This window comes from Phycodurus eques, chromosome 2 (genome assembly GCF_024500275.1).
Source record: "Phycodurus eques isolate BA_2022a chromosome 2, UOR_Pequ_1.1, whole genome shotgun sequence".
NCBI classification, from domain to species: Eukaryota; Metazoa; Chordata; class Actinopteri; order Syngnathiformes; family Syngnathidae; genus Phycodurus; species Phycodurus eques.
Window position 1 is genome coordinate 39771402 of NC_084526.1, and position 14968 is coordinate 39786369.

The window sequence follows — 14968 nt, forward strand, 5'->3', positions numbered from 1 at the left end:
CGCTAGAATTAAACGATCACATCCAAACTCATGTTAAATGGGAGTCAGCGCCCACCTGCCACCATTTGAATTGCCTTTTATTAACCCCAAATACATTCCAGATTTCAAACGCATCTATTATGACGGCTTGTAGAGGATAGGGAATATTATTTTGAATAATAAAAAAATTATACACAACTAATCACATTGCATTGCATGGCTGCAATTTGTGGTGTTGCTTGGCTGTACTGGATTAGACAACCCCAATTCCAATGAAGTTGGGAAGTTGTGTTAAAAAAAAAAACGGAATACAATGATTTGCAAATCATGTTCAATGTGGTTTGGCATTGTCTTGCTGAAATAAGCAGGGGCGTCCGTGAAAAAGATGTTGCTTGGATGGCAGCATATGTTTCTCCAAAACCTGTGTGTAGATTTCAGCATTAATGGTGCCTTCACAGATGTGTAAGTTACCCATGCCATTGGCACTAACACAGCCCCATACCATCACAGATGCTGGCTTTGGAACTTTGCGTCCATAACAGTCCGGACTCGAACCTCAAGGCACTACTGTAGATCATTCCTGGAATGAAGTCTGTTTTTATTCTGCTCACTACTAAACCTGACAGAGGTTTAACTGACGATGGATGATCAGGTTTTTCCAACTTCCTAAAGGTTTGCACTGATACTAAATGGTGTAGATTAGGATCCCATCCTTTGTACCCCACCCAGTGGGCACACGGTGTTTTGATTTAATCATAAATACAATCTCTTATGCATTTTCAAAGGCAACCAGTACATTTATCGATGCAATATTGAGTATTTGTTACAGTGTCTGGGGCTTTAAAGCGTGCAGCTGGCTGAACAGACAAGGAGGCTGGCTTTAACACACAGTTCTCTGACGGCACTGCCAAGCCTTCCCGGTGATCGGGGCCAGTTCCTGACAGGCAACATCTGCACCCGCCAGCTGGAACATTCGCACTGAATCCAACCCAGTTCTTTTCAGCAACTTTCTTCTGGAGACGGTAACATCTTAAAAGCTGCGCGTACAGCAGCGACATACCAAAGCCTGAGCGGATGCTTTCTGGTTCAATTCAGCTACTTACGGCGCCTTGATAGATCTCCACTTCTTTTTCCCCGAAGTAAGGCATAAGCTTGAAGGGGTTGATCGAGATCAGCACAGGACCAATATATGTCTGATGAAGGCATCGGTTAAGGATCATAATGAGAAGAGAATCATGACGAAAAAGCCCAAATAAAACTCACTGGGAGAGGCACACATTACACAACATTAGGAACACTTGCAAAATTGAATGAGATCACATACAAGAACTGTATCAAAAATGTTACATTTCGATTGACACGATCAGAGGGGTATTAATTCAACTATGTCAGGGATGTCCAAACGTATTCCACTGATGACCACATATAGTGGATATAAAAAGTCTAAACAACACTAGCACCACTGTTCAAATGCCAGATTATTGTTATATAAAAAAATGATAAGCCATTTCAAAAGTGCCCATCATGAATATGACCTATAACCTGTACAACTCAACTGGAAAAAACTGCAATAATGTGGTTGCAGAAGTGTACACACCGTGCTATAACAGGATGTGGCTGTGTTCAGAATTAACTAATCACATTCCAGCTCATGTTAAATATGAGTCAGCACACACCTGCCACCATTGAAAGTGCCTCTACTTAAAGTTCAGGTCTTCTAGTAGGCTTTTCCTGACATTTGTGTTGCCTTCCAGCAGACACCTGAAGGTTTTGTGCTAACACTGACTGGTATCTGGAACTGTTCATAATTCCCTCCACCTTAACTAAGGCCTGAGTTCCAGCTGAAGAAAAAGAAACCCGAAGTATGATGCTGCCATCATGAAAGGCATGTTTGGGTAGTTACTAATTCCAGTTGTTGCGTACAAAATAATTTAAGTTTGATTGTTAAAGTCAGAAATTACCTTATCTTTTGAGACCAGGCACTTGTTTGTTTAAAAATAAGCTGTTGATTTAACACCGTCTTCTGGTTTTACACACTGAAACCAAACCGTTCCTGGTGACAAATGAAGCTGCTATTGTGGGTGGCCTACAGTGACCGACCCGCTGCAGTGCTGGCAGGGGAGGCCGCACAGTCACTGCTGTTTGCTGACCAACATCTAAATCCCGAGTTAGTTGTCAGGCCTAAAGCTGCCAGCATACTGCAAAGTTCACAACCCCAAAATGCCGCCGTAAGAGAGCTGTTTTTCAAAGGTGCGTGCACTTGGATTACAAAAATAATAAATCCTCATAGTTGTGCAATGTACACTGAGCGTTTAAATGTAAACCAGAATTGCTCATGAAGCTGAAAGGGATATGTCTGCAGAAACATTAGTATGTTTATAAATGAACTTCTCCGTTAAAAGCAACAGTGCACGCTACAACCACCAATTCTTTACCCAACTAAAAGCCTGGATGAAGTCATTTCTGGGGGTAAAAATTGCACAATAATGATGGGAATGGCACTCAGTAAGGCACAGACCTCCACCAAGGAAAAACTGCTCAATCAGTTGGATCTTACTTAGTTCCATTGCAAGTGGACTGTAACAGTCAAAAGGGGAAAGATGCACGTTTTATCTAAAAACTGCACCGAAATCTAAAAGGTTCTCCCTTTCTCTCTAAATATGAATTAACATTGGTTTTACAGTGAATCCTCACATCCTCACTGGGCTGGTTGGCATTCGCAAATTCACCTATTGGTGGATTTTTTTGTTTTTCAAGATATCCTCTGCTATTGACGGTTTTTGTCCTCTGTATTGCTTTGGTGGCATGTGGCGGCATCTTCGTGTCAAGGAAGTGGAACCTTGTTTTGTGATGGAACAATTCAGTTTATACACTACATTTCCAAAGAAAAATGACTTTGCATAACACACCATTTATGGTTTGCGAGCAGTCTTGGCATGGATGTGCGAAAAGCTTAGCTTAGCTTTTTCTTGCGCCGCGTAAACAAAATTGGCAAGTAACATATATAGTAACATATATCTACATAGCAGATGCGGCAACTTCCTCGCTCACCATTCTCCAGGCCCGCTTGTTTTTCGTACGATCCCGGTATTGGTCGCAGGAGTTATCATGATAAGGAGTTAGAAGCGTTCCGGGTGCCCACCAACAGTGATGATAACTTTATCCTCCATTTTTCTGCCAAACAACTCTAGGATGTTGTGTGTGATGGTCAAACGTCTTTTGCGTAGCCCAGCACGAATTCGCGCCTATCCGCACATTTGCATTGACTTTATATGTAATCACGTCACACGAATAGTTCAATTTGCATCCAGTGTGAACGCACCATAAGACGTTGCACAGTGATTGCCTCGCGAACACACCGTGTTACTTCTTCATAATAAAGTGTGTTATCATTTATTTCTACATTGTCAATAATTATTTTCAACCGCACACTGATAAAAATAACATAAATATGACTTATTTCTGTGACTGGAACAAATTGATTGCATTTCCATTCATTTCCATTGGAAAGATTACCTTGGTTTGCGAACTGAGCCATGAAACAATATAAAATGACGTTCCACTGTATGATAAGTGAGTTGAGGATGTTATTTTAGACAAAAGTAGTGTTTTGCCACCATCTTGTGGCATCTATAGACAGTTAGTAATATTTTTGTAGGGGTGTTGATTACTCGTGGGGCTCGGGCCCTATCCTGCGTGAGACAACAATCAAAACATAACTTCATGTGATTCATCGCTTGGGAAGTAAAAAAAATATATTGAATAAATTGGGAATCCAGGCTGCAAACACTCTAGTGAAATCTTGCATCCTTGAGCAAGTGAGTCAAACATCTGGCAGTGGTACCAGGCTGACCCGTGACCCCTTAACCGCAGAAGGGGCGAGCGTTTGCTTCCGACAACAAGGTTACTCACTGCCGTGAATGACTATCGTGCTATTCTGGGAAAAGCGGAGGAGAAGGGAAGCTCGCAATTCCTCGCCGAGGTGCGAGGTGCCATTGTAAGTCGAGGATACAAAGATGTAGTCATCCATGTATCTCTTCTTCAGGTTGTCCACGATGGAGTCCTCATTGATCTTGCTGAGCAGCACCATGTCGTCCACTCCGCTCAGCTTGACATTGTGGCTCTGCCAGTGGTACCCAAATTGACCCCGGCCCCCCTGAAACAAAACACATACAGGGAACAATATTCAGATGAGCCAAAAAAGCCAACCAGAACACTTAAATGACTTTTTAGCTGACTCTTCCTATTTAAATATCGCTGAAATCAATTATTCTCAAAGTATGGTTCAAGGGCTCCCTCTTGTGGAACGTGAGAGAATTACTGCATAAATGCAGTTCAGTTGTATTCAACTTTTAAGTTAAAAACATTTGCATTTAATCTTCAATAACTGTTTGTTTTTAAACATTTATAAAGGTAAAAGTTTTATTTAACCTTTATGTGCAATGCATTTTCATTGAATCATTATTCAAGCACATTATTTTTTATTACTATTTTTAAGCAGAGTGCATGTATGAATATACGGGTGCATCTCAATAAATTAGGACTGTAGGAGAGTTTGTTGTATCTCAGCATTGAGATTCCAAAAGTGAAATTATACAGATTCATTCAAAACAAGAAAATACTTTTCGCTAGGCCAATTCCAATCTCATTTTCATATTAAAATATTTTTGAGTGTTTATTATATAATGTTGCAATGTCTTGGAGATGATAAAATGTGTATTTTCGTTAGCTGTAAGTTAAAATCAGAAAAATAATAATTAAAAAAACAAATAGTTTACTCTGTGTCGTGAATCTATGAGTTTTTGAACTCCAGAAATACATAAGGTTTGAATTTATTGAGATGCACCTGTATATGTGTTAAATAAAATTAAAGGCGATAAGAATATTTGATTTGTAAATACCTAAAAAATAAAATAGTGGCTAGTAGAATAGGCCCCAGCCCACCTGCGACCCCAGTAAGAATAAGCAGTATAAACGATGGATGGATAAAATTTAAATAATTACATGAAGTGCGGCTTTAAGGCACATGTGGCTTCCCCCCCAACTATGAGGTAATCAGAAAAAAAAAGAAGAAACAATCACATTGTGCACATTTTGTGATTGCAGCAGCATGAGGAGTGTGTTCCCTTTTGGATCCGACTTCTATCCACATCCAAAAACTCTGCCCACTTGTCTTGTTTCGCTTAAGATGACTGTGAGGTCATCCGTCCTGCACTATGAGTCAGTCTGGTGTCACTCTGTGAGGCTACTGTGGAAGAAGGTCACATTGCGCATTGAGGGCGGTGACGGCGAATCACTCGGAGAACCTTCACCATTTAACCTTTGACTTCCTCCCGAGAGGAAAGCGGGGAGCGTTGTGGGGGGAGTCGACTTCATAATGGCAAAAAGAAAAAGAAAGCTACCGCCACGATCTAATGAGAACAAAAAGCGGGGGAAGTATCAAACAAATCTTCCTTTATAGAGGTATTAAAGTCAAGTGGAAATTCAGTCATTAACTTTTTAGACAGTGAGCTGTTGTGCTTTTAAAATCTTCCAAGGTGAATTTCGACTTTCCAAGAAGAAAATCAACAACTTTACAGTTTGCATGATAACAGGACATGTTAACAGCTTTTGCAGACTAACCTTGGTACTTTCCCTCTCTGGTATGATAACCAATTAACGCGTTCTTCACATCACACCCATGAACATGTTTTACTGCCTTTTTATTTATTTTATTTTTTTTTAGGTGGGGTACAGGGAAATGCACACATTTTCCTTTTAACAATTTACAATAGCACGCCGCTGTTAAATCAGGAGAGATCGAAATATGTAGTTAATAGGTGTTAAGTTTGTGCTGTTACTGTACTTTTTAAAAGGTCACCATTGATTGTTGCGATAGTAGTGGGAGGAAACTGTGCCTCAATTGGTGTTTAAATACAGACTCAAAGGAGCAAGAGGTGCGATTCGTCTCAGGCTTTTGACAAGCGCGTTTCTTCTTTCATCCTCATGAGGCGACAGTAGAGGTGGGTAGTAATGCGCTACATTTTCTCCGTTCAATCTACTTAAGTAACATTTTGGATAAATTGTATTTATCAGTTTTAACACAGCATACTTTTTTGCCTTTACTTGAGATTTTTTTTTTTAAGGAGAATAAATAGAGAGCGCTACTTTGAATCCATTACATGACGCTACATAACTCCTTTTCACCAATCAAACGTAACATATTGTGATGTCTGACTCCATTTGACAAATCAAACGAAGCCAGGCATGACCAAGGCCGCACAGCACTGCACAGAAGCAAAGTTTTCAAAGTGACTTATTTTTACTTTCAGGTAGTTTCCATTTCCAAGATCCCTGCCTTCGGCCAACGCCCAGCTCACAATGCGTCCGACCCCTATGTCCCCTCCCATAGGTGGTGAGCCCGTGGGAAGGGGGACCCACGTTACCCTTTCGGGCCCCTAGGTGCAGGCCCGGCCACTAGCCGCTCACCTTCAAGCTCCACCTCAGGCCTGGCTCCAGAAGGGGTCCCCGGTGACCCGCGTCCGGGCAGGAGAAACCTCAATCCACTTATATTTTTCATCATAGGAGTCTCCATTTCAACTGGAGATCGACAGGCGGATCGGTGCAGCGTCTGCAGTGATGGGGACTTTGTATCGGTCCGTTGTGGTAAAGAAGGAGCTAATTTACCTGTCGATCTACGATCCCACCCTCACCTATGGTCACAAGCTGTGGGTCGTGACCGAAAGAACAAGATCCCGGATACAAGCGGCCGAAACGAGTTTCCTCCGCAGGGTGTCCGGGCTCTCCCTTAGAGATAGGGTGAGAAGCTCGGTCATCCGGGAGGATCTCAAAGTAGAGCCGCTGCTCCTCCGCATCGAGAGGAGCCAGATGAGGTGGCTGGGGCATCTGATTCGGATCCCTCCCTGGTGAGGTGTTCCAGGCACATCCCACCGGGAGGAGACCCCGGGGACGACCCAGGACACGCTGGAGAGACTACATCCTTCGGCTGGCCTGGGAACGCCTCGGGATCCCCCCACTGGAAGAGCTGGGTGAAGTGGCTGGGGAGAGGGAAGTCTGGGCGTCACTGCTAAAGCTACTGCCCCCGTGACCCGACCTCGGATAAGCGGTAGAAAATGGATGGATGGATGGATTGTTTCCATTTCCAGCTCACCCACGACCCAAGTGAGGATAAGGAGGTATAGGTATGGTATAAAAAAAAATGGATGCATGGATATGAAAAAGAATAGCGCCTGTCATACGCTGTCATATGTGTCTGTCTAAATTGGTGACATTTCAGCCTACAAGAACTCCACTTGAGAAACACACAAGAGACTGTCTGCAAAATATAATGCTCTGTGCAATAAAACCAGCAGGTCAACCGCAGGACGTGAATGCAAATTGCAGTTCCTCCAAACTAATCAGACCTGTTGGAGTTTCTCACTGTAGAAAGGGTTGTGTGCATTCCGCAATGTATACACAGCACTGAAGTTAAAGATGCAAATTGGCAAAAGTCAGTGTTTTTGAATAACTAAATAGATGTCAGCGTTGCTGATAAATGTGGGTGAATCAACCCCGTCAAAGTTCAAAATAATAAAATAATAGTAGTAATTTCTTGCTCATAATACGCATATTTTTTATTTTTTGCTAAAAAAAAATTGATTAGAAATCGTGGCTACGTATTATACAGTACATAGGTAGAAGGAACATTAATGGAATGAGTTCGCCTTAAGCAGCCGGAAATCAACACAACAAACAAAATACATTGAACCCCCGCATAATGCCGCTTCGGCATTCGCAGATCCTTTTGGGAAAGCCATCTTCCAATACTCATTGTAAAACTCACCTCGTTGCCGTTTCTGTGATCATCAAATTTAGAAAACTTATTTTCCACTTTCAAGGGACTTTAAACTCAAAATTTAAGGTATCGCTGTAATAAGAAGTAGAGAGATCAAGATGATACTTAAATATAAAGCATGCAATGCTCCACTTTGTAAGAAAAGTTGTTCCAATAATAAAGTCTGCTCAAAGGAAGCCATTCAATGTCTTTTGAATGGTTATAACTTCATCAAAACTGAAAAATGAGGTAACATTCTGAGCTATCTTGAGGTCTCAGGCACTGTTATTAGCATACAAAATTTGAACACCACAATACAATTATCTTCTCATTGTGTACCACTTTAAACGTGAACGCCATCCATGTCTCCAACACTTTAAATCATGCAGTAATACATCCTAAGCCTTTTACATAAGCATGTTTTTGGCACCACGGACAGAAACCAAGACCCACGAATGCCTCAAGTCACTAATTGACAACAGAGAGCGTGTGAGAAAACCATCGAGTGGAGGGGGAACAAAAAAAAATAAAAAATTCAAGTATGTCGCAATTAACCTGTCTGGAATGAAAAAGGGCAGATTCATGATGAGAGAACTAATAAGTTGTACACGTAGGCGGTACATGTCAAATGTTGGGAGAATAGCTTCATGCCTTTTGACTCCGGCTGGTTTAATGAGGCAAGACGACTGAGAAAATAGTCTTACATCAACAGTCACAGGGAGGAGCTGGCCAGGGAAACAGGGCGGCAATCACATACAGACGCGCACGCACACATATACACACAACGATGCCTGGGAGGTGCCTGGATTGACCGCACACTGGGCTGTAAAGGGTTAAGGGTCGGAGCGCTCGAGTGTGACAGTGGTCGAGAGGGACTCTACTTTCCGACCAACTTGTCAAAATTGTTTTATGTTCAATATGCATTTGTGCCATGGAATTTTAACTTCTGAGTACAGCGGTGCCTTGAATACTCAAAACATCAAACGTCAAATCATCATTACCCATTGAAATGAATGGAAATGCCATTAATAGCCTCCCCCCAAAAAACAAGGAGGTACATGTCAAATGTTGGGAGAATAGCTTCATGTGTTTTGACTCGGGCTGGTATAATGAGGCAATTGAGTCCGGGTCCTCAGAACTGTGAGCCAGTTATACTAACCAGTCGTCCACCGTGCCGCCCATGACAAATTCGGAATCCCGCTGGAGCTCAAGGGAGTCCTTGTCTCTTGGCAGCACCTAAACATCTTGCAGCGGGCATGTCCTGCCTACAACTTAAATGAGATTCATACTGTCGCACCTTCTTCCTGAGCTCATCAGTATGGCATCAATATTAGCTGTTCTATGCAGAGGATAAAGAGTAAATGACTGAGTACTGCTATATTGTCTGTCTCCATTTGTGTTCAATCCGTTGCTTAAAGAATAAAGCAGCGCAACACATATGCTATTTAGTGTTCGCAAGATAGCGGACTGAAGGGTTAAGCTATATGGTTGTTTTTAAATACACAAAGTGTAATTCTCTTTGTTTTAAGTTTAGTTTGACAGTAAGCTTCAACTGGGAATGGCAATAGGTGAGTTAAAGCCTCTTTTTTGAAGAATTGTTCACTATTTGCAAAAACTGCTCCTTATTGTAGTGCGTTGAGTTGAGTTCACGGTCGCCATACAGTGCACGTATCTCAAGTCTGCCCTTGTAATTCAAAGCAAAAAAAAAAAAAAAAATCTCTCCAACGGCGGCTTGTATTTTGAAACATTTGTAAGATGAGTCACTCTTACCTCAAGGCACCAATGTATTATATTTTGTATTTGTTTACTAATAAACCTAAAGGAAGGCAGTGTTTTGTAAAAGCCTAACCCAAACTAAAGGTCAGAGACTCTTCTCCCTCATAGAAAAGGCATTACAGCATCGGTCCTGATCAATAAGTCCAGGCTTCCCCTTCCATGCAAATACCATCACCATATATGGAGTGCGCTGAGCAGAACCTGGCTCAGCGAACAGGAAATGGCTGGCTTTGATTCAGTATCATAAGCAGCACTTTTCCCCTCATTTCTTCTTTCTGTGCTTTTCCACCGCAGAAGCTGACACACAGTCCAGCCAGTGTTACCACTGTGAGCATGAGAAACACAGCCCGCCCTCCTAAAATTAGAAACAAGTGCGGCCGCTAATCACTTTGTAGTGGCAATCCTGAGAAATTGCCCGACTTGTTCTTGAAAACAGAATCTATGAGGAAGTGCTTTCCAGACTGTAACTGCATCAACCACAAAACGAAAGAAATGAAGCCCTTTCCATGTGGTGTGTATTGAAGAAATGAACTCTGTGGGAAGACTAAGCCTATAAGGTGCAAAATGGAACAAAACAGATATCAATTGAGTGGTCATTTCTATAGTATTGATTAAGCCGATTAAATTCTCCTCCTAATGTGGGCAAAAAATTCCCACAGTGGGATGTGAGGCTGTTTGAGATTAGTGTAAGATGTGTAAGATTAGTAGTGCTGCCATGTTCTACTTTAATCTTATTATTTTAGATTAAACTGGCTGGCACGGTGGGCGACTGGTAGGCACATCTGTCTCACAGTTCTGGGGACCGGGGTTCAAATCCCGGCCCCGCCTGTGTGGCGTTTGCATGATCTCCCAGTGTCTGAGTGGGTTTTCTCCGGGCACTCCGGTTTCTTCCCACATCCCAAAAACATGCGTGGTAGGTTGATTCTAGACTCTAAATTGCCCGTAGGTGTTTGTTTCCATGTGCCCTGCGATTGGCTGGCGACCGTGTCAGGGTCCCCCCGCCTCCTGCCCGAAGATAGCTGGGATAGGCTCCAGCAGCCCGCGACCCTAGTGAGGAGAAGCGATAAAGACAATGGATGGATGGATGGATAGATGAAACTGTTCTGGTACCAGTGCTCAAGTCTTTGAATAAAATAATTTATATTCAACAAAACATTATGTTGCACAATTGCGAGCAACATTTCTGAATACAAGGAGCTTCCTTCTTCTATGCAGTGAACCCCTGCATATTTGTGTTCTGGTATTCGCAAATTCGCAGATTTCTTGGGGGAACCTATCCTCTGTTATCTGTTGTAAAACTCACCCACTTGCTCTTTTTTTACAGGCCAAAGTTATAGCACAGATACAGTATAGAATAGAAAAATATTGCTTTGGCCCCATCTTGCCTCTCGTGGCCAAGGAATTATGTTGAAGTGAGGAGAGGAGCTCCATTTTGGATCTGAAACAATCCATCAAATAATTCTATTGCAAAAAAACTCGAAGCAAAATCTCTGTCTCAAAGCTTCGCAGCAGTCATTTCCCACACGAGCTAATCTTACTCCATGTAGAACTAAATTCACGCAATGACGGCGAGAGAGTGCTGAAAAGAGAAAGTCCAAAATTTGGAATCATTTCCGCAATAAATAACAGCACAACTGTGAGGCTCGATTGGGTATCAATGTTAGCTAATTTAATACACCGATAGTTAGAACTTATTGTAATGCCAGAAGTAGTGAAGGATAGACACGGCCACAGGTGCACTATCAATGTCATCACCCACCAGGTCCCACTTTCAAAAGCCACACACACACACACACACACACACACACACACACACTCTCAAAGACACAGATATTATAGTGTGGAACGTGAGGATGGCCAACTCAAGTGGACAACAACAATACCTGCACCTCACATGCACATTTGTTGTTTAATAATGCTAAACCGATGGGATAATCACTACAATAAGCCATCCATCCATCCATTTTCTACACCGCTTATCCTCACTAGGGTCGTGGCTATCAATTCTAAAAATATTCGACAGCTGCAGCCCTATTACATATCTACATCTAGCTGTCTTGTAGCCACAATCCAAGCAATAAAGTATACTTTAAAGGAAGAAGAAGAAAAAAAATGATGTAGTGGATGTGACTCGTCATGAATCCACATGCTACGGTTTTTCTTGTGTCTGGATGCCAACCTTGGTGGCTTGCTTTTAATTTGAATGACGTACAGAAATCAACAAATAGAGACATGAATTTTGCTTGTAATTATCCAGCAATCCATCACAGGCAGTACATCGGACAAAGCAACATCTCTAGAGAGAGTGACTGGAAGCATACTGCCGTTAAAAATTATGTTTTGCTGGGGTGTTTAAATGCTGTGCGAATTTTAGCAATTCACAATCCCAAATAATAGTTAAGGATTCCTGTTCTACACGATTCCAAACTGCAGCCATGACCTAGAAATATTGTTTAAAATAATAAAAAAACTTACTGATCATCACCAAAGTTCTAAAGGCAGAATGTTTGTCACAACTCTCATTAAAATGTGCAAGTGCACTTAATGTTGTGACCAATGAGGCCATATACTGTTTCGATGCATAATTTGTCATTATGTCAAAGATTTCAACTTTACACAAGATAAGAGAGTAGATACTAGTAATTTGGTACTTTTGCTGGATGGTGGTAACATGAGCGCTGACTAATTGTGAAGTCACATATTGCTGTGCCAATAGGGAAGGGTGTGTGTATGTCCCACCACAGAAAAGATCCCAAAACACATCATGGACTAAAATTACACAATGTTTCAGTTTGCTTCAGGCAGCGTTTATCCTTTGTGCTTTTTTTTTTTTAAACATCTCTGACAGAATCAGTGTTTGAACAAATCTCAAAATATCGTCTGAGATGATTGTGGTTGAGGGTGTAACAGAGTATGTCACACCAAGTAGAGTACAGTATATTCTTTATAGTGCAGCCTCAGTTGTGGTTGAATGTAAACAACCATCTGCAGCCATGGCCATTCTCTGTGTGTCACTCGGTCTTCCCACTCAGGTTTCGATGATCCTGAGGCGCTTTGGCACCGAATGCACGCAAAGAAACAATTGTACACTCATTTTTTAAACCTGAGAGCACAGACGCCATCCGTGCCTTTTCAACTACCCTTTCTTCAAATCACTAGGACCTCCAGCAAGGCCGAAGAATCCTAAATTATATGTATGTCGGGTTTGACTTCAAATGAATAAATAAATAATCATAACACGCATTCCACTCCAGTCCTGTAGGAGGTGGTAATTTGCGTTACTGATGGTAGCTGTTTTCACTATAACTATCTGCTGGATCTGGTGGGACACTCCCCCACTTAACCCCAATGCAAGTGGACGGTAACAGCAAAAAAATGAATGTAAATACAGTGGTGCCTTGACTTATGAGTTTAATTTGTTCTGTGACACACTCGTGACTAAAAACACTCACATCGCCAATCATTTTCCCCCATTGAAATTAATTCAAATGCTATTACACCTTTCCAGGACCCCAAAACCCCCAACAAAAATGCTTGTAATTTTTTTTGTAATAAGACAAATAGCCCGCTACAGAATTTTACTTGATAAAAAAAACATACATGAACAACATGATAGAATGTAAAGAATAAAACCCTTTCTGCATTATGATCATTCAATTGGCATTGTGCTGCTCATTGTGGTATGCGCATATTGATTTGATGATGAAACAAAGAACTGTTTCAAGCTGCAATGCTATGAGTCTTTTTTGGCAAAGGATGAAGAATACATGCCCCTGAGTATTGTTGTACGTATGTATATTGTGTAACAGTTCATAATTCATTAGCCCATCTATGGCGTTTTGCATTGTGTTGGCACTAAGCTAGCGGACTTTTGTAAGACAAAGTTAATGTGGTTTGATTTAGTATACAATGTGTATTTTTTTGTTTTAAGTTTCGGTTTAAAGTAAACTTCAACTGGGAAGGCCAAGAAACAGCTTAAAGCAAGCACACTTGACCTCTCATCTGCCAAACTGCCTCTTGTTGTCAAGTTTCCTGCCACCCAGTACCATTAGTATATCAAATGTTTTTTCACAACTCAAGACAAAAAAAAAAAAATAGTAATTATTGTCAGAACGACAACTCAGGAGTGAGGCAAACTCAGGAGTGCTGCAACTCTTAAATCGAGGTTTCACTGTATCCTCTATCCAGGTCTGCAAGAACATTTAATTGGTTCTTCGTTGGCCAGTTACCGCCTATTTACAAATTGAACTGTATCGACTCAACAGAAACAGGCTTCAATGTCAAGTACTGTATTCGATAACATACACTGGTAATGGAGAACCCACATTACATGGCTTGAGACTGAAAAGATTTTGCATAAGGCAAGACAAGGCCCATTTCAGTCAACAACAAACATCAGTTTTTAGTGAGAAGGAACTCAAACAGGGCTGTTCCAATACAGTTAATTCTCTTTGCTGTAAGTCTAAACCAAATACACAGCTCTCCTTAAAATGACCTGAACAATGGCATTAGTGTTTCCAAACACAGTTTCACTCTGTGACATGGTGTGACAGCCCACGTACATAATGAATGGCAGTTTAAAAAGCTTTGCGTGAACACTGTTCTGTTCAATTACTGAGAGCAAAGCGCTTGATCTGAGCGAGATTGTGCCATGTACGGCACAAATTGTGCTTTCTAAAATATATGTTAACTAAGTCTACTTATATTAATCTAATAACATTATTACAGAGTGTGTGGAATCCACATCAGGAAGCATTCAGCAGGTCAAAAACCAAAATGTGGTTTTCTAATTAGATGAACAATGACGAGTTAAATACTGCAGTATAGTGAAACATTACACTTTTCTATAAATGGACAATGGGCATGAAGTGGTATCCTAAAATGAATGACTAACAGTGTGCGTAACAATGTTCCAGAGGAACAAAAGAACCTGACAATCCTTTAAATACATTGTCTAGGCTATTGTTCCCTATTGCACTGTCTATGTATATGTGAGTTTTCTCCATATGATCCAAAAAAAAAGCAGCGAATATTGAATAGGCAGATAAATGAGCATGCAAATTAAGGCTACGACAGCTCTGTTGGATTATTTCAACACGTAGTACAATGAACAAAAGCTAAATTAATGTACATGTATCTATAGCCTTGAATAATTACATAGTAATCACATTTAGTTTTTCAATGCGCCAGCTCAAACTTGACTTGATAGGAAAAAGAAAATAGAAGTTTATTAGGTTGAATATGAACCCTAAAGGTGATCACTGATTAAAGCGGTTCTTTGTGGTGGACTCCTAAGTAAAAATGCTAATGAAAATTATGAAAAATGAAAAACTATCGGCAGACAACCGGAGCGCAGACCTTGACCTTGTTGACTACCCACAAAGGCAATGACGGATATCA

The 14968-nt window shown here is 41.1% G+C and overlaps 1 protein-coding gene across 2 annotated transcripts in view; it reads right to left on the reverse strand.

Annotated features, from left to right (window-relative positions):
- The window catches only part of myo1ea (myosin IEa), a 61895-nt gene that overhangs the window by 38962 nt on the left and 7965 nt on the right, over positions 1-14968 (reverse strand). For both annotated transcript variants that reach the window (XM_061670646.1, XM_061670645.1), the window contains exons 2-3: positions 3992-4135; positions 1083-1172 (exon numbers count right to left, since the gene is read on the reverse strand). In XM_061670646.1, the coding sequence (XP_061526630.1) occupies positions 1083-1172; positions 3992-4135 (234 nt within the window). The remainder of the gene's footprint in view (positions 1-1082; positions 1173-3991; positions 4136-14968) is intronic.